At 48.8% G+C, this 22,213-nt stretch overlaps 1 protein-coding gene across 7 annotated transcripts in view; it reads left to right on the top strand.

Annotated features, from left to right (window-relative positions):
• INPP4A (inositol polyphosphate-4-phosphatase type I A) overlaps positions 1-22,213 on the top strand; it is a 138,576-nt gene that overhangs the window by 94,491 nt on the left and 21,872 nt on the right. For 3 of the 7 annotated variants that reach the window (XM_058534498.1, XM_058534500.1, XM_058534499.1), the window contains exons 12-21: positions 1,730-1,834; positions 2,357-2,465; positions 7,387-7,570; positions 8,845-9,063; positions 10,171-10,426; positions 14,134-14,166; positions 18,653-18,825; positions 19,905-20,028; positions 21,001-21,127; positions 21,424-21,564. In XM_058534498.1, the coding sequence (XP_058390481.1) occupies positions 1,730-1,834; positions 2,357-2,465; positions 7,387-7,570; positions 8,845-9,063; positions 10,171-10,426; positions 14,134-14,166; positions 18,653-18,825; positions 19,905-20,028; positions 21,001-21,127; positions 21,424-21,564 (1,471 nt within the window). The remainder of the gene's footprint in view (positions 1-1,729; positions 1,835-2,356; positions 2,466-7,386; positions 7,571-8,844; positions 9,064-10,170; positions 10,427-14,133; positions 14,167-18,652; positions 18,826-19,904; positions 20,029-21,000; positions 21,128-21,423; positions 21,565-22,213) is intronic. The other 4 variants (XM_058534503.1, XM_058534504.1, XM_058534501.1 and 1 more) reach the window with 4 other exon arrangements.

Below are 22,213 nucleotides of genomic sequence, written 5' to 3'. Positions count from 1 at the left end.
GATGAAATTTAGGACAGACCAAATCACAGGCTCTTGCTTGCTGTTATTTCTTCATCTTGGTCTAATATCAGTGAAATAACCAAAAGCATGTAGGCCGTTTACCTTGAGACAAAGTGGTTTTCTAGATTTTCCAGTTTAAATATTCAATAGTACTTTTATTGAACATATAAGTTGTCTGAATGGGACTCTCCATTTTAAGGCTCAAAAGAGAATGTGAAGTACAGACACCTCACCTTTTCTTCTTGAAAAATGCCATTTGATTTTCAAAACACTTCTCACAGTAGATTTAGAAGACTATTCCTGAAGTACAGACACCTCACCTTTTCTTCTTGAAAAATGCCATTTGATTTTCAAAACACTTCTCACAGTAGATTTAGAAGACTATTCCTAACTCTATACCCTTTTTATTCCCTTTTTACTTTTTTTGTTTTGTTTTTTCATTACTTTATTCTCTATCTTTAGAGTCTTCCCTCCTTCCCCTCTACATAATGGAATTTTAGGGTTTAAGGAAAATCACGCTTAATGTGATTTTGACACAGAACATGAACCTGTCCATGAACTTGGTTAAGCCAAATACAGGCAGGATGACAAGATGATGGTGCCCTGGGTTTGGTTTGAATCTCAAGAATGGGTCTAAGTGCATTTCTAAGAGAAATGGCAGCATTTGCCTGAAGGAACTTAGGGACCCACCTATGCTGGATGCCTGTTACCTGAGAAAGTCTGAAACCCACACACCTTGACTTTTCTAGAGCAGAGCTTCTCAAATGTCAGTGTGTACTTAAATCCCCAGAGAATCTTGTTAAAATGCATATCTGGGATTTTGCATTTCTAACAAGCTCCCAGGATGCCCATACTGCTGGTCTGTGGGCTGCCCTGTAAGTATCAGGCTCTGGAGAACAATCTGTGACAAATGCCAAAAATAGATGACCTCTCGTCTGTGTTTTATATATTGGCAAAATAAACGCACCCTTTTCACTAGATGGAATATTTATTTATTCCATTCTTCTGATTCTCAGTTTAATTTGTAATTCCTTTCTTTTCAATGCATGTGGTCCTTCACTTTATTAGTCGTGGATTCTGATTATAGAAATAAAATTGTGGATATTTGTTACAAACCATCATTCAACCTCCTTAACCACCCAAGTGTAAACAAGGGAATGTGTGTGAGCGTTTCAGAGGGCCGGAGTCCATGCTGTGTAGCATTTATTCATCTTGATAGGCCTGGGTGATGAGCAGACCTAGACCTCACTTTTTAGAATTGAGATGTGTTGCTCTGGTCGAACCAGTTTCTTAGATCTTGGATGGTGGCAGTCTCCAGAGTTGGAACAGGCAGTTCGTGGCGCGGACCCATTTGCTCTTTACAGTGGTGCTGACATTGTGCTGCACAAAATCACGTCTTTGTGTTAGACCTCTCCACTGAGAGCTGAGTTGTGGGAAGGCACAGCGCTGTTAGCATAGCCTTCTGAAGCTGGTTCTACCCAGCTCTGTTCACTACCTAAGCAGCTAGAACCAGTCTCCTGGCCAGCGAGCTGCCCTCCCTTCAACATTTCACCCACCTGCTCTCTGGAAATGAAATGTGCTCACGGGCAACTCGGAATTTTCTAGACCACTACCAACACGTATCTGCTTAGCTACAGCAGCATCCTCAAAATATCACTTTTCTACTTGCCATTCGTGAATGCAGGATACGTGTGGATGATCTTTGTTTTCTCGTATTTTTTTTTCTTAGGTCCCTCATTTAAAGCAAGCAGTTTGAAAGCAGACAAAAAGTTAGAATTTGTTCCCACAAACCTGCACATACAAAGGATGAGAGTTCAAGACGATGGAGGATCAGGTAACTCTTTTTCTGCCTCTCTTATTGAATCACACTTCACTTCTTTTCTCCCTGTGTTCTTGGTCCCTGTGCTGGCCCACATCTGCCCCAGCCTTTGCTGTGTGTTCTTCTGGGCAAGTTGGATAAAAGGCGTGTCACAAGGACCTTTGTAAGGTCTTTGATAAAGAGCTCAAACCCCTTCCTCTTGTCTCTCTTCTTTCCAGCTTCCCTTTATGTTTGTGTGGCAGAAAGTTGCCCATCAGTCATCCTTCTGAAAGAGGGATGTAAGCTGAGTGTTGGCGGGTAGTTGCCTCCAGCCCTGTGTGGCTCCCCCTTGAGACGTACAGAAGCCCCTCTCTGTTGAGATGATGGTGCTGGGCTCCAGAGGCCCTTGGACAGCCCGGGCCGTGGGGTGAAGGGAACCACAGGCTGCTTGGAAATGGGCTGGAGGGGCAGGATCCCAGAGTTGTGTGCATATCCCTGTAGCTGGCTTGTCCACAGGCCTGAGCCCAGAGTAATGGAGGAGAGCTTTCTGTCATTCAGATCAGAACTACGACATCGTCACCATCGGAGCGCCAGCAGCACACTGCCAAGGTTTTAAGTCAGGAGGTCTCCGTAAAAAGCTGCACAAATTTGAAGAGACCAAGAAACAGTAAGTTCTTGGAGGGTGTTTGTGGTCCTTGTACAGCTGTGGTGCTTCCTAGGTTAAAAACAAAATCAAAATGTGACCGCGAAAACATCCAGCCATCCGATCTGCTTTTGCGTGGCGGGAGGAGCTGCCTTGTGGACTCGGTGCTGCTCTGTGCGTGTGCGACTGAGCTGGGTGGGTGATGAGGGCACCTGGTTAGTGGTCCCGACCCTGCAAATGAACAGCAGATTGAAAGCCACCTTGAGAGTGGTGCTTTAGGCGGCGGCCCGGTGTGGGTTCTCCGCTGGCTCGGCTGTCCTTTAGAGTCCCTGCTCAGTCAGTGGAACATCACAAAGGGCAAAGCCTGGAAGAGATTGTTTCCTTTCCTAAAGGACTGCAGGGTGAACGTTCTCAGTTTTAAGAAGGCTCAAGGAGCTGCATGGAGCCACTGTCCTGAGCAGGCAATTGCCAAGTAGGCCGGGTGAGGAAGGGCATTGCAGAGCATGAAGTGAGGTGCGGCAGCGGCACAGCGCCTCGGGAGAGGAGCTGAGGACAGAGCTGGTCTCGTTGGCAGCCTGCTCAGTGTGGGGCCATGTGCTGGGGACCAGGGATGCAGGGCTGGCAGATCTAGGCCTGGCCTGAGGAGATCCGGGCTTTGCCTAGGAGCAGACAAGTCAGCAGCACCGTTTGGAGCAAGCAGTGCCGTGCTCGGAAAGAAGGCAGAAGGTGCTGTGGAGTTTGGAGCAGGGCAGAGGGGAGAGAGTTGTAAATCCAAGCTGTTGTACTGGACGTACTGGAGGCACTGGTGATCTTCCAGAATGTCGCTGTCAAGGTTTAAATAGATCAAGGGATGCGAGAGTAAGAAGTGGAGGCGAGGAATGTAGATGATCCTGTTAAGATCCTTGGACGGTGAAATGGAGGAAGTAGCATGAAGGTCTCAGGTTTGGGGAGAGTGATTATGACTTGAGCATGTGTTTAGGCTGATGGGAAAGATGAAAGAGAATGAGGTAACACAGAAGAGAACGTTGATGGAGCAGGGTTCTGGAGACGATGAAAAGAGGCAGGGCCAGGCAGTTAATCCTAGAAGGGACAAGAGAAGTTCAAGATGGGGTTGCCGAGATTTTTGAGGTGATAAGGAAGGAATAAGCTGAAGGTATGATGGAACAGCCTCTGCAGAATGTGGAGTCGAAAGGATCAGACTTATCTATTGAGATTGGAACCCTTTGAGGGAAGGTGAAGCAAGAGCAGTGGGAGCGTCAAGAGAATCCGACAGGTCGGGTGGAGAGCGTCAGCACGTGGTGGGTGGAGAGCCAGTGGGCCATTGCTTGGCTCTGTGCTGCCGTGGCTGGGAAATCAGGAAGGGGGTGAAAGGTCAGGTACAGTGGTCAGTGATCAGGCTGAGGGGATCAGGGATGCAGCTACGAGTGTCCCTGACCGTGAGGCAGGGCTGGAGGGTGAGCAGGCGGGCGGAAGAGAGTGCACTGTGAGAAGTCACCATTGAGGCGTGTGCACAGGTTGCCCTGGAGTGAGTCCTGGACCGGAGGAGGAACAAGAAAGGGCTGTGGTTAGGAAGGGGAATTTCAGCCTTCAAGGCGAGGCAGCATTCCCTGGGAGGCTCCCAGATGCCTTGATTCATCCCCACCAAGGGCTCTTCCCTGTGTAGACAAACCAGGTCACTAGACCCACCTGAGGATTCATTGATGCTGGTGTTCCTTTGGGAATTATGGTGAAGACAAAGCTTCCTGTGTGCACCACAGCTCTGCACAGCCAGCCCAAGATTGTGTGTCTGCTGCTCCATTGCATGTGGCTGTGTGGAGGTGTGAGCGTGCTATTTGAGGATGGCGTGGGGGCCAGTCAAGAGGGGATGCCACTGGCTGTCCCTGTCCCAGGAAGGTCAGGATGTTGATACCTGATTACTCTGCATGTTGACTTCAGGGCTTCTAATTCCCAAAATGCCTCTGTAGTATTTTTTGAATATATAAGATAAACTTTGATTTAGTTTCCTACTAATGTCATGAAACTACTTATAGAAATGGTTTCATCATTTGAACTTCCCTTTAAGTGCACATGTCACTTGCTCATGAGTGGAATGTCTCCCTGGGGCTTAAGCACTGAGGTTGCTCTGATGAATAAGCTCCTTGGGCTCCTAAGTTTAAATGCCACTGTAGTTGAGGCCTCAATAAATAATTTCTAGTATTTTGACAAAAGATAACTTGGCTTCTTAATTTTTTATTTTGCATTTCGTGTTTGCTAACAAACTGTTAATATTTCGTTTTGGTTCTTTTCTTTAGCAGTTTTGAGGAGTGTTGGTGAGTTTTCTGTCTGTGGAGAGAGTGTCTGTTTGGGTCTTGCTCTCATGCAGAGAAAGCCTGTGCTGTCCGCTCCTCTGTGAGGTGCCTCACCCCTGGGTGCCACTGTGGGCTCCTAGTTATAGCCTCGTAGACAGAATTCTCCCTTCCAACTGCAATGTTCTTTGATAATGAATAGCCAATATCCAGTCTACTGTTTTACCTTTAAAATCTGGCAGCAGTTCATTGCTGTGCTCACTCTGAGAGAAGACCCAGTTCCGTTTCTCCCAGAATGAGGAAGAGCCCGGGCTGGGCAAGTCCCCAGGTGCTGGGGTTTCAGGTCAACCCATTGGTGCAGTTGGGAATCCTTTTCTGGCTTCTTGTACAAGAATCTGGGGCTTTTCAGTTTTCACGTCACCATCACCTCTTGTAGGAACGAAGCCAGCTTACATTTTCATGATACTTAATAGTTTATGCATATTTTTAAAACAGTGGTACTAGGGTCAACTTTACCAGAATTAATATAACCAAGTGACTTTTTCCACCAAAGAATTAGGTGGCAGCCAGAAACCACCATGTCTGCTGCCTGGGGGTCCCCACTGCTGCCCCCAGGCCCTCTCCAGTCATGCCCAAAGCACTTGCCCAGGCCCGGAGTGGGGGCTGTGCAGTGGCACTTCTTTTGGCAACAGGCCCGGAGGGACCTGCAGCCCCTCAGGAATTACTGCCATCTTGGAGCTGGTGAGGATCAGGGGCCACAGCTGGGCCTTGTCTGAGAGGTCAGGGCTCTGCTGGGGACCTGTGACAGCAAGAAGTCCTGAGAAACACCTCTTCACCCCCCCAAGACCTTTTCAGCTTTCCCCATTTTTAGGACTAGGTTGAGCACACGTGCTCGTATATTCATGATCATCCCTGAACAGCAGCTCTTTGACGTTTATTCTTTCTCACCCCGCCATATACTTCCCGTGCATAAGTCCCCGCTTACTGTTATTAGAGCGTGACCTGTAAGAACACAGGTGAGTGGGGGGTCATGCTTTTCTCTCGGACTTGGGGGAGGGTGTGTGTTTGTTGAGGTGTACACAGCCATCACATACATACATAGATGTACATGAAGCACACATTACTTGTATACTCTAAATAGTGGGGCCTATAGTGGGAAGAATAGATTTTTTAAAATTCTATTTTGAGATTGTATTTTTAAGACTAAATTGTTTTAAGTGGCAGCTATTCATTTGGAAGAGTGATTGCAGATTGGAAAGTAGTTGTGTGCACATCGTGCTGTGGAATGACTCTTGTCAGACCACGCGGGCTTGATCGCGATCTGCTGCATGGGCTTATGGCAAATCCATCGTTTTTTATTGTGCTGTGTGGGCTTCGGTGTTGTTTCTTTCTGGGGTGCTTTGGTTTTCGGGTTTTGCATGTTTATACCCCTTAGTCCATCAAGGGAAGGGGCAGAGCAGTTTCTTGGTGATCCGTCTTCAGAAAGAGCCCAGCAGGGAAGGTTTTCAAGCTCTGACCCTGTGACCTTCATCTCCAGGGGACGGGATGGAGGGTGTGGTCCTCTGCTTTCTCCCTCTTCCCCAAAACCCAAAGGGCAGCTCTTTGAGGGGACCAGTCAGGGCCCATCATCCCATGAATGATGGGACATCCATTCCAGCCAGAGCTCACTTCAAAGTGCAGGAGGAGACATCCTCATTGGTGCCTTATACTTTCCCTCCCTACTTTCCTTGGCTTCCTTAGATGGTCTGAAAAATAAATTTATAATATTGGATTGATTTGGGATCTTAGCTGAGAGACACGCAATTTATCATCTCCATCTAGAGGGGTCAAACGCACTGGCCAGGCCCTGTGCAGCCAGGAATGTGGAGTTGGTTCTCTGGAGGGTAGTGTTGGTGCTGGGCAGTGGCTGGGCTGTAGCTTTGACCTCAGATCCTGAGATACACACTGCTCAGTGGCGAGGAGGTAGGGAAGGAGGAAGCACCAGGTTTTCAAAGCCATTGAGGTGTCCAGGCCCGGCCTCTGGCTTGGCACATTCTCTACCTCCTCTCCATCCAGTGGAACGTTATTATTTCAAAGGAGGGAAGTCCTGGAGCAGGGGCGAGGGGAAGGAAGCCCAGTTTTCTGGGGACCTGCTGGGGTCAGATGTGTGAGGGAGGAGAATTGTGGATCTGTGCACAGAAAATTTGGAGTCCTGATTGGCCAAATGAAAAAACAGGTTTTTTTTGGCAAAGTCCAGCATCCACTGCAGTCTCCTTCACTGGGATAAACTGACCCCTGCTGGTTTTAGCAGACCCCATGTCTCTACTAAAGTCCTGCTGAGAGGTTGACAGATGCAGTTCCTGGGTGAAAGGTTATGAGCATTTGGGTAATTACTGGGTTCAATATCTGTACACACATGTACATACACATGGTAAAAATACAGATACATACAAATATAATAAAAGACTTAATTGTATTTTAATATTTCAAGCCTTCTACCATATAGGCAGAAAGGATCCCCTGAGATTTACTTTTGCCCATCAACAGCTCGACTGGCTAGGAAAACATCGCTGAGTATCAGAATGCTTTATTTTTTGTTGGTTGTGGGCTGGGGTTGGGAGGATGCTGCCATCTTCATCGATTCAAGATAACCCCTTAAAATCTGATCTTTTCCTTTTCAGTACATCATCCAGCTGCCAGTCCATAATCTACATACCACAGGATATCGTCAGAGCCAAGGAGATCATTGCCCAGATCAACACCCTGAAAACCCAAGTGAGTTACTATGCAGAGCGGCTCTCAAGGGCAGCCAAGGATAGGTCTGCCACTGGCCTCGAAAGAACACTCGCCATCTTGGCAGACAAGGTAGGAGGGGCTACCCTGTTACATGTGGGGTCGGGGGGGCCTTGAGTTTCTGGAAACCCCTGGATACCACATGTGTGCCTAGAGCCATCAACACAAAGGGTGACATTGAGATGACCCTAAAAATCTAGCTTCAGGTTGTTCCCACAAAGGCCCAGGGAGGTTTGGTGATTTGCTTGTGATCACAAGGCTGGACGGGGGCAGGCCAAGCTCAGAGACCAGGGCGCATGACTCCCCACTGTTGCTTCATGCAGATCTGTCTTCCAGCAAGTGCATGGGGGTCATTGTTGAGGCTGGGACAGTTCCACAGCTTTCTTAGTAGCTGCCTACTCAGTACATTTTTTGCCACATTTCTATTAACTTGGAATTCAAAAAAACCAGAGTTATTATATAGACATATGATAAGAAAAGTACAGTTTTATTGGCTTACGTATAATCAGTAAACAGCTTCTAATTAACCATAATTTGATCCGGATTAAAAATATATAAATATTGGTCCATACTGGGAAAGTGGATACATCAGATCCTTTTGATGGATGATGCTTTTTCAAATTACTCAGTCTGTCTCTCAACACACACACACATGCATGCACACACAGATTCAGATCACGCTTCCCCACTCACACCCACTTTGCTGGGGTGAGGTGCTGTTCCTGATCAGAATGTGTTATATCCTTCACGTGTGTTCACCCAGCATAAAGACTGAGACCTGGAGATTAGATTCACTTGGAAAAGAAGGATGATGTTGTCAGAGAAAAATTGTGAGGCACAGAACTCGTATGGGGTACAGAATTCCCCAGATCCAGAAGTGCTGTGCCAGGAATCCCGCTGCCCAGAGCCCAGGGCTTCAGGTATTAGAAGCAAAAGATAAGGCTTCTGTGATTGAAGCAAAGTAAGGCCCGCTCCCTGGAATTAGAGGGGATAGCCCTGGAGGTCAGCAAAGACTGGGACACTGGGCTCTCTTCAGGCCCTTCCTCTAGCAATGTCAGGCTCAGAAGCAGGCCAGGGTCAAAGAATGTCAGAGATTTCTTGACCTCCCCTCACCCTCCTTGTGTTCTCCAGTCATCTTGTGGGAAATTCATGCTAAGATTCAGCCCCTCCGGTCATGTGGCAGCCCATAAACTCAGACATCCTGAGGGCTGCAGCTCTTGAGTTGTGTGCACTGTGGAGAAGGGCGCACAACCGGGCCTCAGGCCAGTTCTCGTGCTCTCAGAGAGGCTAGCCCTTGCAGCCCGTCACCTGGGGGCTCAGCGGCCTGGGTTTGTGTGCACCTGCAGACCCGGCAGCTGGTCACCGTCTGCGACTGCAAGCTGCTGGCCAACTCCATCCATGGGTTGAATGCGGCACGGCCCGACTACATTGCCTCCAAGGCCTCCCCTACCTCGGCAGAGGAGGAGCAGGTGATGCTTAGAAACGACCAGGACACCCTCATGGCCAGGTGGACGGGGAGGAACAGCCGGTCTTCTCTGCAGGTGGACTGGCACGAGGAGGAGTGGGTGAGTCTGCTGCCCAGGGCCGTCATCCTGCTCCTGAGCTCGGGTTGAAAAGGGCAAAGCCTCTTTTCCCCTCAGAGGTGCCTAGAGGGTTGGCTGCTTTGCAGACAGGCTCCAAGTCTCCTTCCCAGTGGCTCTTGGGTCACCTGATCTAGGGAGGGTAACAGTATTTTCACACCTGTGTCCACCTGAAGAGCAGGGCTGCTGTGGGCTGGGCCGGTCTCAGCCCTGGTTGTAAAGGGGGCAGTTTTCTCCGTGGAGCCCTTGCCCTGATGGAGGCCTCCCTCCTCTCGCTGGTGTCGGGGCCCACTCCGGCCCCTCGCTACTTAAGACCTGCCAGGCCTCTCCTGCTTCCTCAGTGCTCTGCTCGAGGCTGGCCCTTCCAGGGCTATTGTATTTTTGGAGATGTGGGAGCTCAGGTGCGGGGCAGCCAGGTGAGGGTTTTGGAGATGCTGCCCCAACATCGCATCATGTTATTGTTTCCTCATAGTCGGCCCTGAGAGCAGGATCTGTGCCTCCTGAGAGAGTGACTTGTTTTTGTCATTTGTTGGGACTGCTGTTTAGAGACGTTGTTCTGGGAGTCACTGAATTGTTAGTCAGCAGTGAAATGCTCCCGCAGCCCTGCCCAGCATCCTGCATTCTGTCTGGGTTTCTGTACATCCCTCCTAGCCCTCCCTCACCTCCTCCCCACCTCCCCCATCTTAAGTGATCAGCTCTTTCCATCCTCTTCCATCCAAGGAGAGCTCTGTGTGTGATGGCTGTAGCAGGTCTGCAGTGGAGGGAGGAGGGGGTGAGACTGGCTCTCTGGGCCATGTGGCCCTTCTGCCAGCATGGGAAGGCCCCAGGACGTCCTTTCTGGCCTCCATGGCAGTTGCTAGCAAACGCCTCCCAAACTTGAAGAACAATGACTACAGGACATTGACTTGTCTTTTGAAAAGCGAATACAGCTTTACTGGGGAATTCTGAATGATCTTGATCTTTCTAAATCGTGTGGTGTTTTAACGAGCACGGTGGCCGGGGTAGGGGATCAGTGAAGGGTGGTTTGGTCTGTGTTCTGTTCTGTTTTCCCCATCGGGAGAGCTGACCCAATGGGCCCTTTTGGTTTGGAAGGAGAAAGTGTGGCTGAATGTCGACAAGAGCCTGGAGTGCGTCATCCAGCGGGTAGACAAGCTGCTGCAGAAGGAGCGCCTGCATGGCGAGGGCTGCGAGGACGTCTTCCCCTGCGCCGGCAGCTGCACCAGCAAGAAAGGTAAACGGGCCAGCCACGCCTACTGGATCAGACCGGAGGACCCCTTCTTCGATGTCCCCTCCTCGCCACGCCCCTCCACCATGCCCTGTGCCGCATGCCGTCCTCACCCGGCCACACGTGCGTATGCATCCGTGCTTCTCACCCGCCCCGCCTCCACCTCACGCTGCATCACTCTGTCCGTCTGTGTCTCTAACCTCCTCCCCCACGCAGACTGCAGGGAGGGCTGTCAGGCAGAGTCGGGGTGTAGCGCTGCACGCCGCAGCAGGCAGTGAGGGCAGAGGCTCCCGTAGGCTTCGTGCCCGTGGAGGCCGCGGGAGAATCTGCATGTCTGGCAAAGGCATGCTCCCAGGGCCCTCCTGGGTCACATTGCCACGGCAGTAAGGGTTGGGCTCCCAGGCCTTTCTGGTTTGTAAAGCAGTCTGAGAACCTGAAGGAGAACAAAATGCGGATGTCTTTCTGATAAGATTGTTTATTGCATTAGGAATTGGCAGAATCAAGGAAAACGTGAACGGTGCAGGGACACGGCTGGATGAGAGCTGCTGGCAGGCTCAGCGGACTTGACTAAAGGCTGCTTGTCACTGGCTGGGCGTGCTGTTATCCAGCAGAGGCACTTTGCCTTGGGACTTGTCGGTGACTCAGATGGTAGAACCCACTCCTGTGCCCCTGGGGGCTGAGTTAGGTTCCTCTCTCTGGCACCACTCTAAGGCGGGACTCGCAGTAGGTGGTAGGACGTTGGCTGAAGCAACACGCTTCAGAAATAGTCCTCTGTGGAGACACAGCGTAACCAGACGCCCTGCCCTGCTTATAGCCTTCAAGATGGGGATGATGCTTTCTAAACGACCGCATCCTCGGTCTCTGCAGCTCAGGGCCTTCCGTCTTTTCATGTAAGAACTAGAGGGCGTTATAGGCCAGGCATCTGAGACCCAGCTGCAGACCGAGCTTCTGCCTCCCCTTTGCTGTTCTTTGGGAGCATTAAGTCGTGGTAAGTAAGGCCCAGATGTGCCAGGGTGAGGCTTCGTACAGCCAGGACTTGTAATTTTTGAATTGGGCAACTTTCGTTCAAGACAGAATTGTGCTCCTTCATCCAAGCCTCTTGATAAACTCTTCTTCATGTGTAACATGCCGTCACCTTTTTAATCTGCCTGCAGTCTGTCTTCCGGGCACTGTTCCCTTGCGTCTCTGTTTCAACAGTGTTCACGTCTCCACTTTTCCATCTATGAGGGATTATAGTGTCAGTTCCCCACACCTGTGATTGGTTCATGGAGCTATTTTGTCTCTGTTCGTGTTCGCATTTTTTTTTTAATGTAAATTGTGTTTTGAAAAAATTCTGCAAGTCCGTTGCTCATTTCTCTTTAATGTTGTCTTGCTTGTAACTTAAAATTTTGTCTGCAGTTATAAAAAGCAATTTATTGGATGTTTTTAAATGCAGGAGATAGTTTATTTAATCAGCTATACTGTTATATCCATAACTTAAATGTCCTTTTTTTCTAGGCATAACCCATATTGTTCAAATATGGACAAATTTAAATGCAGTTTTGAAGTTATTGAAATGAGCATTTATTTGTGGTATTTGGGGCATGACTGGTGATTGTGTGTGCCATACAAATCAGCTATGTTGTGATCATGGGAATGTGAAGCATACATTTGAGAGAGTCTAACTCTGCTGATCAGAATTCAGAGAAATGTATGAAACCATATGCCACTAAATTAACCGTGGATGGTCCTTGATAAAAAAATCTTGAGCATAGCCTGGAAGCTGTTCAGACCTCGGTGTGATCAGGAGGATCAGAAAGAGCCAGACGCTGAGCCATTCATTTTACTCAATCTCTTGTCCTCCAGGCCAGGGCTGGGTTCTGTCATGACGTTTTATACCATTCCAAATTCCTGGGGTTGTGGTTTTGGCCTAATGAGCAGATTGTGGTCACACCAGCATATTTATTACATATGAACAACTCTGTGCCTCTTTGAAAGGCATCATCACTTTTCATTCCAGTTCTCTACCCTGTCCTGAGTCCTTGGTTTTCATCCTTCACCAAGGAGTTGCCCTGCCTCTCTGCTTGCCCTCCAGCAGAACTGCTCAGAGCCTTACCTGGTGGGCAGGGATCACCCAGTGCTGGGGCTCTGCAGGACCCGCTGACAAGTCCCTACCAGCGGAACCACAGAGGCTCCATGAGCCTCTCTCTCCTCCCCATTTTCCCCACAGGTGCCCCATACCCCTTCTACCACCGCCACCCACCTGCCAGGATTTGGTGGCTTCCATTGCCTTCCACACACACACTCTTTTGCTCTCCTCATCCCAGAAGAGCCGTTCAAACCCTGACCCAGGTTGTTCTTAACCTGAGGTCTATGGGTTGTACCCCAGGTTCATGTGCCCCTGAGGTTATGTGCTAAAATTTGCATGTTCATGGAGAAAATGTACATAGTGGTGGTCAAATCTCAAGGGACTCTGTGACCTAAGACAAATTATAAGCCACTAGTCCAGGAATACCAGAGGAGACCCCTCTTCTCCTGTTTGATTGAAAGATTGAATTTACCCAGCCGGCTTTAACCCTGATCCCTTCTCAGGAAAGGTGCCAACCTCGCTGTTTGGGGTCACCATGGAAGATCATAAAAACAGGCTCCTGGACCTTCCTCCTCATTCAGACTTGGAATCTTGGAGGAAGGGTTTTGGGGAGGCAGAAATCTGTATTTCTTTCAAGGCCTGAGGCAATTCTGATTAGCCAGACAGATGTTTAAGAAGCAGTGCTCTGCATCACTCCACATCATTGTAGATTTCCGTCTCTGTTAGGCAGATGTGCTCAGGATATTTGGGCTCTAACGAAGAGGTTGAAGTCTTCACCTCATAGAGGCCTTTAATTTTTCTCTATTTCTATCCCCTTTGCCAGTTTAAGAAGTCATTGCCAAAGATAATTAGAGAGGAAGGATCCCTTGCCACCCCATTTCTGGACAATCCAAGTTATAAAAGTCTCCGTAACGCTGGTTTTGACTATTCTTGGGGATCTGAAACTACCTATTTTCAATACCCTGAAGATATTTGTTGAACTGAAAAGTTTAGGCACAAAATAAAATAAACTTTTACTGCAAATGATCCCTTTTCAAACTTGTTTTCTTTCAGGTGGCACACCCAGTAAACCAGAGATTTCAGAGTTTTTAAGGGAAATGTGAAATTGAAATGACTACTTCCCATTGTGACTCAGTGCAGGCGAAACTGAATTAAAATTTGTATTCTTTTAGAGACCTGTAGGGACATTCTAATTCTAGACTTCTCCCAAGTCATAAAAGTTTTGTATTTGGTTTCAATTTTAAAGATTGGCCTAGATGTTTTTTGGTACATTGGTTTCCTCACTGGATCCTAACCTTTTGGATCTCAGCGGTCAATCTTTAGCCCAGGTTCCACCAGTCAGGGCAGTGGCTCTGACCTGGGAACGCTCAATTTACTGGCCAGTCTCTCTCATTACAAGTTTGCTTCCAGATGTGGTGAGCCAACATGGGGCTCTGCCACACACAATGTGATCGATGTGGGCGCTTGATCACATTGTAATTTGTTAGTTTGCTCATCCTGAAGAGCATTTTATGTTGAAGTATTAGCAACATGAATGTTTACGCCGGTGAATCCAACAGTGTTTACCACCAAGAGAGTTTGGCTGCCCAGGAGGGCCTTCTCGCGCCTTCTTGGGGAAGAGGCAGGCAGGCCCCGACCTCTTCTGTTTGGTTTAGCCACCTTACTGCCAGCTGCTGATGCACTTGCTCCAAGCGTTGAGTTGTTCGTGTTTGAACTGTGTGCTGCTCCTTAATCATCCGTGTCGCCCTCCATTTCTGTGCAGATTGCAGCCCCCCTCCTGAAGAGTCCAGCCCAGGTACGTGGTTTCCGTTCAAGGCTTCTGCAGTTGTCTTTTTAATACTCAGCTAGCGTTTGTAGCTAAATATGAAAGATTACCTTGTTCTCCCAGAGTTAGGAAAATATTTTAGGAGTTTCTTCATTGTGAGGTATGTAGCAGTTTTTCTTAGAGTTGGTGAGGGACCGGTTGGGTTGGGGATGGTGGCCTGAAGCAGGCTACCATGCATTTTTTTCACTTTCCCCTCCTAAAATCTTTCAGATGGTTAATGCTCATGAGCGTATTGGGCTTCCTGGAGTGGGTGACCTGATTTAGAGAGGTCCATGTTTGTAAATGGTGCTTCCTGTGATTTCACCTAAACTTGTACACATTACATGGAGGGGATGGTCAGATCCCATGTAGCCACCCAAACAGTGTGACATTCGCAGTCACACAGCATCCTCTCTTCTGAGTCCAGGTGCAGCTTTAGAATTCTTACCAGGCGTTGCTATGGTTTCAGTTGGAGTTAGCGCTAGAAATGGAATCTTTTTGCTGCATTTGCATGTAGAAATCCATGTTTATGGCTCTAGTTCAGGGGTCGGCAGACTGCAGCTCTGAGCAGAGTCCCATCCACCACCTGTTCTTATAAATAATGTTTTATTGGAAACCAGTCACACCCGTATGTTCACATATTGTCTGTGGCTGCTTTTGTGGGGCAATGTCAGAGTCAAGTAGTTGCGACAGAGACCCCGTGCCTTCAAAGCCTGAAATATTTACCGTTTAGCCCTTTACAGACAAAGCGTGCCGACCCCTGCTCTAGTTCATAATGGGTTTCCTGGATATGGCTTGTGGTTTTTCCAGAGTGAGCATGAGACCCCCAAATAATATGTTTTTTTCTTATACTCCAAAAAACAGCTGCATGATCAGTCTGATGATTACGTATTTCTGACTGGATATAAATATGAGATAGCAGGACCCCTGCTTTATGTCTAGAGTGCAGCAAATCGGCGATTGTGGGATTTACCAAACTGTTCCCGTCAGTTAGTGTATCCTCTCAGCTTGCACAGCACCGAGATTTCAGCTGAGCTCGCCATGGTGACTCCTGGCAGCAACCCCCAGAACCCAGTCCAAGTTAGCTCATCTGATGGGGTACATCATAGCCCCGCCCCGATTTGCTTTCAGCCCCTTTACACTTTCTCTTTCCCCATAAAGTCAATGTTGGGTCTCAGACCCCAATACCCTGCACTCTCAGGGCCACTGAGGCCTTAGTAGATGCACAGGTGATAACCGTGGTCCCTTCCTCCCGATGGCCTCTCCTGGCCCTTCTGCCTTCTCCTCCTTTGTGTCTGTCTCCAGTCATCCAGTCGTCCTCACCTTTCCTCCATGGCAGGTCAGTGCCTTCACACAGCTGATTTCCCCAGAGCCTCAGCGGTGGGGAAGTCCAGGACCATACCCAGCAGTCAGGTCCAGGAAAGGGTGCGGCCACATCATGAACCCACCCCCTAGGAGCTTAGGGGTTCTTCTCAACTCTGGGTGTCCTGAAGCTTATAGAGCTACTGGGAAGACTGGTGGGTTCCCAGGCAGCATAGACAACGCCTGGCTTGTAGAACTCTCCTTGTTTTATGCCATTTCCAGAAGCATTGGTGGCTTCTCCACAGGTGATGTCAAATGGTCTAAAATGGTCCCCTGCCAGGAGTTCCTTTGGCTTTTCCTGCAGGGCTGTATTTAATCTGGGTGGAAACACAGACACATTTTCTCTCTCTCTTTCTCTTTCTCTCAATCTCCCTCCCTCCCTCCCCTGTTAATGAGAAAAAATGCAAAAACAACATATGGGCTCGAAAGAGGCCTTCAAAGTTATCTCAAGTAGAATGGTCCGTGGATTGGCTACTAGTCAGTGAATGTTACAGGTTAGCAGCTAGATAAGGAGCTTGCCCCAAAGGGGAATCAGCTACATCAGCAAGGACACGTGTTTAGTCGCTGATATTTTTTTCATAGCAAGACTTTCATGGTGAAGGAAGCAGGGCGTAATCCCTTCATCGACCCTAACATCTCGGATACCTTTACTTAAGTAAAGGTCTCGGGTAGAAATCTTGTTACTGTCCCTGAATTTCATTTTATTTGGAAGTTTTTTATTTTAGTTTTTCCTCATATTGACCCAAAATGTATTACCCTCCACCCTCTACTCTCTACCAGCAGAAGCACCTGACGTACTAGAAATAACATGGGGTTTAGAGTCAGTCAGACGTGTACCAATGCTGGCTCTTTGTGTGTGTCTGTTGACCTTTCTGAGCCTGTTTCCTTACCTGTATTACTGACCCTGTCTCTGTGGGTTAAATGAGAAAGCAGTTCTAAAGCGAAGCACTGGTAGGGATTGTAGAAATGGTGGTCGATACTGTTATAGACTCTGGAGCCACCCAGACATGTCTGAGCCCTCCTCTGGGCAGATGTAGACCCTCCTCCCCCAGGTCCACATCTCCTTGTCTCTAGGACACACACTTAGTGCTTTTTAACTATTCTTCCTATGTGCCAATTTTTTCAGTGTTGTTTTTTTTTTCCCTAATGTAGCAAAGCTGAGTCATTCTTATATGGATTTTTTTGAAAGAGAAGTAGGCAGAGTCAAAAACTGTTGTATAGAGAGGGCTCACTTAGTCAAATATGACCACTTGTATATTCTGATCATTTTCAGGTTAAGATTATCATGATTTGCATATTAATTACATATGTATGTGCATATTAAGTGGAAAAACAAAGTAAAATTGGCAACATTTGGTCTAAGAGCATTTACTTCTCAGTGAAAAATAGTCTTAATGACTGCCTACCTTTCCCCAGACTATTTGGCTATTATGCTATTGACCATCTTTGATAGTTGGCTGAATATAATTGACATTCATTCAACAGAGTTCTTCAGAGAAACAAAAACGTGTCTCTAAGAATTTTAGAGGAGGAAAGGGACTTGGACATTATCTAGCACAGCACTCCCATTTTACCGGGCAGGACCCATGTGGCGGACATTATTTAGCACAGCACTCCCATTTTACCGGGCAGGACCCATGTGGCTGAGGGGTCAAGGGACTTGCCCAGGGCCCACCACTTAGCAGCAGCTGGGGCCTGGGACTCACATTTTCCACTCCTCAGTCCAATGTTCTTTTTCACCACGCTTTATTTGCTAAGACCTTTCTGCTGTAGACTTTCTAAATTTAAGCCTGCTTTTTTCCATTACAGATATAAATCCATGCCCACGTACAGTGTGCCTGCATGTACAGTTAGATCATGTCCACATTTTGAATTGCTACATATACTTGCAAATCTACGTTAACCAAACACTGAATATAGGGAAGTCCTTTTACAGGTTTTAGTCATTTCTCTAAATTTGTTTCTCAACAAAGTGCTAAGTGTACAGTTTGAGAGAGCAGAGCCACATCTGCCTTCTCTCTGGTTTTTAGATTCTGTTGATCTAAGACAGAGCTGACCCTTCTGGCAGCTGCACTGCTCACGCGGCCCCGTGGCCTTCCCAGAGTGCAGTGACATTTGTGGGCATTCTCTGGCTCGCACCCTCATCCTCAAAGGGCTTCACTCCACTGCCTCCGCTGTTTTTGGTGTGGTGGGCTCGCCCAGCAGTGATGGTCAAATGCTTATTTATGGGCTTGGTAACCTGTTAAAAATGTAACTGATGAGGGCATGTCTTCTCTCTTTTTAATGTCTTCTAAATAGGAAGGAAAAAAAAGAGCCAAAGCCAAAAATACCTTTCACTCTATTTATCTCCCCTGAGGTTCTATTTTTAAGAAGTTGTTTTGGTACAGGGTCAGAGTTTCCTTGTATTCCTAAAAAAAAACTAAGCTAGAAAAAGATGGCAGTGGGCAGGAAGTTGGGGGGTGGGGAAGAAAGTGAGTACACAAGGCAGGGACGCTCTGAGAGCTGAAAACACGGGAACCGTGTGGAATGGTCTTCCTTCCAGATGTGCAAAGTGAGAATTTAGCACAGTTTCACAAAGGCTGGAGGAGGGTGGAGGTGTCCTTTGCTCTAGAAGGACAGGGGTCTCTGCCTTAATGCCTGGGTCAAGTGAAGCAAGAGAACATGCCACTTTTCTGCTGCCCTTCTCTTCCCTGTGGAGGAACCGTGGGGCTGTGGAAGGGGATTGGCCTCTGCAGACAGAATAGTTTTCTTGCTTCTGACTTGCAGAAGCTTTTTTGCTATTTTCCTCAAAAGGAATAGTCTTGAGTATTTATGTGTAGAGTCCCTAGTAGTTTCAGGAGACCAGGCATGTGTCAGTGATCCCGTAGTAGGACTGATATTTGAGTTTACTGGAAGAGCTTCAGGCTAGAAGGTTCGAGACTGGGTTGCTTCCAGGCAGAACTTGATGCCAGTTCTAGGCGAGAGCATGGGCCAAGCAGAGTTAGAAGATCCAGAGAGGGAGGAGAGGGGGAATGGAGAGCACAGTACAGGGGCTAGGGGACAGGTAACTTGTTAAACTTTCAGAACACAATTCTTAGAATCTTCCTTCTAAAACCATACCTTCCCTCGTGCCCAGGTGAATGGAGCGAGGCCCTTTACCCCCTGCTGACCACCCTCACAGACTGCGTGGCCATGATGAGTGACAAGGCCAAGAAGGCGATGGTCTTCCTGCTCATGCAAGACAGCGCTCCCACCATAGCCATGTACCTGAGCCTGCAGTACCGCCGCGACGTGGTCTTCTGCCAAACCGTAAGCCCCGGGGGTGGCGCGCGAGAGGCCACGGACACCTTCTGCCTCAGAAAAACAGGTGTAGGAAGCCTGTCCCTCTCGCTGCACGCTGGGAAAACTGTAGATGGCAGTATTTTCTCCTGCCTGTTGCTTTTAGATTTATTTACTAGAGAAGTCTAGATTTCCACACGGAGGGAAGAAACCTACTGGATCCAAGTGTGTTTTGGAGGGGATCTGATTCCACACTTGCTTCTCCCTGAGGAGCTGGTGCTAACGGAACACACATGTCTGTGACTCCTGCACCGCGGAGGTGGTGGGGTTGTGGATGGCATGGGCCTCTTTGTAGCCTCTTTTTTTCCCCCCTACAAAGGAGTTTAATGAGGGAGACACGGGTGTTTGCTCTCAGTGCAGTCTGTTTTCTCGTTCATAAAACAGCAGGTGCCTGAATTCTGCAGCTCGTGCACGACCCTGTTTTAATCATTTCTGTAATCCTTCAGAGAAGGGGAGAACTGAAATGAATGTCACCACTTTAATAGATGCCAGTAATCGAATTAGCAGAGTGAGCAGTGACTGAGGTTTGGGCTGGTTCTCCGCAGTTCCCCCACCCATCCTGATGAGGCCCGTTTGACCCCACAGAACACCTTCCACTGAGGAAACTTGCGGAGTGACCATGTTGTCGCTCACTCTGCTCTTTGTTGTGATCACCTCGGTTTCCAGCCAGAGCTGGTATGGGTCTGCGAGTATCTAGACTCTTTCACTGCGGGGGAATTAATTCTGGGCTTCCTGAAGGTTCTAGCCCAGGAGTAACCCCAGGCAGGTCAGGTCAGAAGCTGAACCAAAACCAAACGGGCCTTTGGGAGCAACAGAAGCAGGAAGCCTGGGGCTCTGCACGCCCTGCCCGTGACCTCTACCCTCCATGGCCCCAGGGGCAGGCGCTCCCTGCCCTCAGACCCCTGGGGGTGGGGGGGTGGCGCTGCTGCAGCCCGATTAGAGCAGTGGAAACAGAGGATCTTGGGGCCCAGGGCGCGGCACGAGCCAACCGCCATTTGGCGAGGAGGTGTCTGTCCCCCACAACTGCTCTAGCCCATGTCCCCCCACAGCTGACCGCGCTCGTCTGTGGCTTCATCATCAAGCTGAGGAACTGTCTGCACGACGACGGCTTCCTGCGGCAGCTCTACACCATCGGGCTGCTCGCCCAGTTCGAGAGCCTGCTGAGCACCTATGGTGAGACTCCAGGCCCCCACAGCGCCCCCTGGACCCCGGGCTCCCAAGCAGGGCGGACGTGTGTGAGTCTCGTCCTTGCTTCCTAAAGACTTTTCTGATTACACAAGTAATACGTGCCGGAAATAAATCCAAACATCACCACAATATGTAACAAAGAACCAACTAAAAGCCCTGTATAGCTACCCACGCCCCCCCTTAGCATTTTGGTGGGGGTGTCACATATCCTGAAGATCTTCCTAGTTGAGGATGGATGCTAATTATTTAAGCAGTAACTTCCTTTCGGGCGTGGGGCCTCTCTGAATTGCCTCCGTTAGAGCAGTGCTGCCATACGTCTCTGCACGTGAGTCTTTGTGCGCTGTGGGCCCATTTCTGCAGACACTAAATTAATAGAAGGAAAGTCACTGGGTCAAAGGGTGAGAATGTTCTTAAATTTCATAGATGTTTCCAAATTGCTCTCTAAAAAGTTTCTCTTCTCCCTACCTTCATTTTCTATTTATTTCTGCGGAGAAGGTAAAAATGGATAATTTTTTAAATTAATTAATGTTAATCTTTGGAGTTATAAAACATCAAATAAATATCAAGTCCTGTGTAATGGAAAGATCCGGCCACAATACACTGTTTCCTTCTCTCTCTGTCCATTTCTGAGGAGCCAGCTTTGCCTTCTGAGGCTCCGTGCATGTCGATTTCTCTCCCTACACTTTCCTTGACCAGGAAAGGCTGGGAGGTATGACACACGTTTCTAGCAGGTGCGTTTTTTAATGCAGCCGTGGAGCAGTGTTTACTCACGGAGAAGTGAGTCTCCTGGTGGAGAGGCTCGGCGGGGCCCCTCTCACATTCCTGCCCCCTCTCATCACAGTCTCGCCTGATCTCATCACCTTCTGTCTACGCCCAACTCTGTGTCCCTGCTGAGTCCACAGGAATAGGGGCAGGTCCCCTCTTCCTGACAGCCCTCCTTCCCTCTCTTGCCTCCAGGTGAGGAGCTGGCCATGCTGGAGGACATGAGCCTTGGAATCATGGACTTGAGGAACGTGACCTTCAAAGTCACTCAGGCCACTTCTAATGCATCAACTGACATGCTACCCGTCATCACCGGAAATCGGTAGAAATAATTTTTTAATTCTCAAACTAGCGCAGTGTTTTAATTTATGTTTATTATGTGTGATGTGCTCTTAATTTTTGTTTTATTCCATTTCATTCAGTTAAAAATGCTGATCGACGTTAATTTCACATCCCTTTAAAGGTCCATGACCGGCAGTGTGGAAATCACTGAGCCAGACGGCCAGTCCACACTCCTGAAGGGAGACGAGCTTGGTCTTCCTCTTCACACACGCCTCCTCCCCCGTCTCCCCCGTCACAGGCCTGACCCCGGCTCTTCCTCTCTCCTCTGTTTTCCAGCGACGGGTTTAACGTGCGGATCCCTCTGCCAGGCCCCCTGTTCGATGCCCTGCCCCGGGAGATCCAGAGCGGCATGCTGCTGCGGGTGCAGCCCGTCCTCTTCAACGTGGGCATCAACGAGCAGCAGACTCTGGCTGAGAGGTGCGTGCCCGGCCCTCTCGGGAGCCACAGTGGCTGGAGAGGCCATTGAGATGATGTAGAAAACATACGTGCCCTCTGTAGGCTCTGAGTGCTGTACAGGCTTTGGTATCCCTTCCTTCCTTTGGCCAGCATTCTTGAGGTGCAGCCATATACCCAGCCCTTTCTTTGGTGCTGGGGACACAAAGATGAACCAGACAACATGGTCTGTGTCCTCAAGAGACTTGGGCTGGGAGGAGAGAGCTGTGAGTGCAAGAATGAAGATAAATGCAGAGAGTAGGGGCCCTAACGAGGGCTGAGAGGGTCTGTGAGGGCTTCCTGGACCAGTGATGGCTGAAATGGGTTTAGAAGAGTAAGTAGGAGTTAGTCAGATGAGGAAATGGAGGAGGGACCTGGTGTCCCAGGCTAGAAAGCCAAGCAGAGGCAGGTGGGGAGAAAGCGCGTGGGGGCCGGAGGCCCACGTCGCAGGAAGGAATGGACAGTGCTGAGGTTAGAGAGGCCGGTGTGCCAGGCCGCAAGCTGTGCCTTGATCCTAAAGGCCTGTGCCTTGTAAACTCCCTCCAGGGTCACCAGCCAGGCAACAAGGAGGAGTCACATGTACCCATGTGTGCAAGCGTGTGTGTGCATGTGTATATGTGTGTTGGGGAGGATG

This window comes from Diceros bicornis, chromosome 40, assembly GCF_020826845.1.
Source record: "Diceros bicornis minor isolate mBicDic1 chromosome 40, mDicBic1.mat.cur, whole genome shotgun sequence".
Lineage (NCBI taxonomy): Eukaryota > Metazoa > Chordata > Mammalia > Perissodactyla > Rhinocerotidae > Diceros > Diceros bicornis.
Note: the sequence above shows the minus strand (reverse complement) of the source record. Positions and strands in the feature narration are given on the sequence as shown.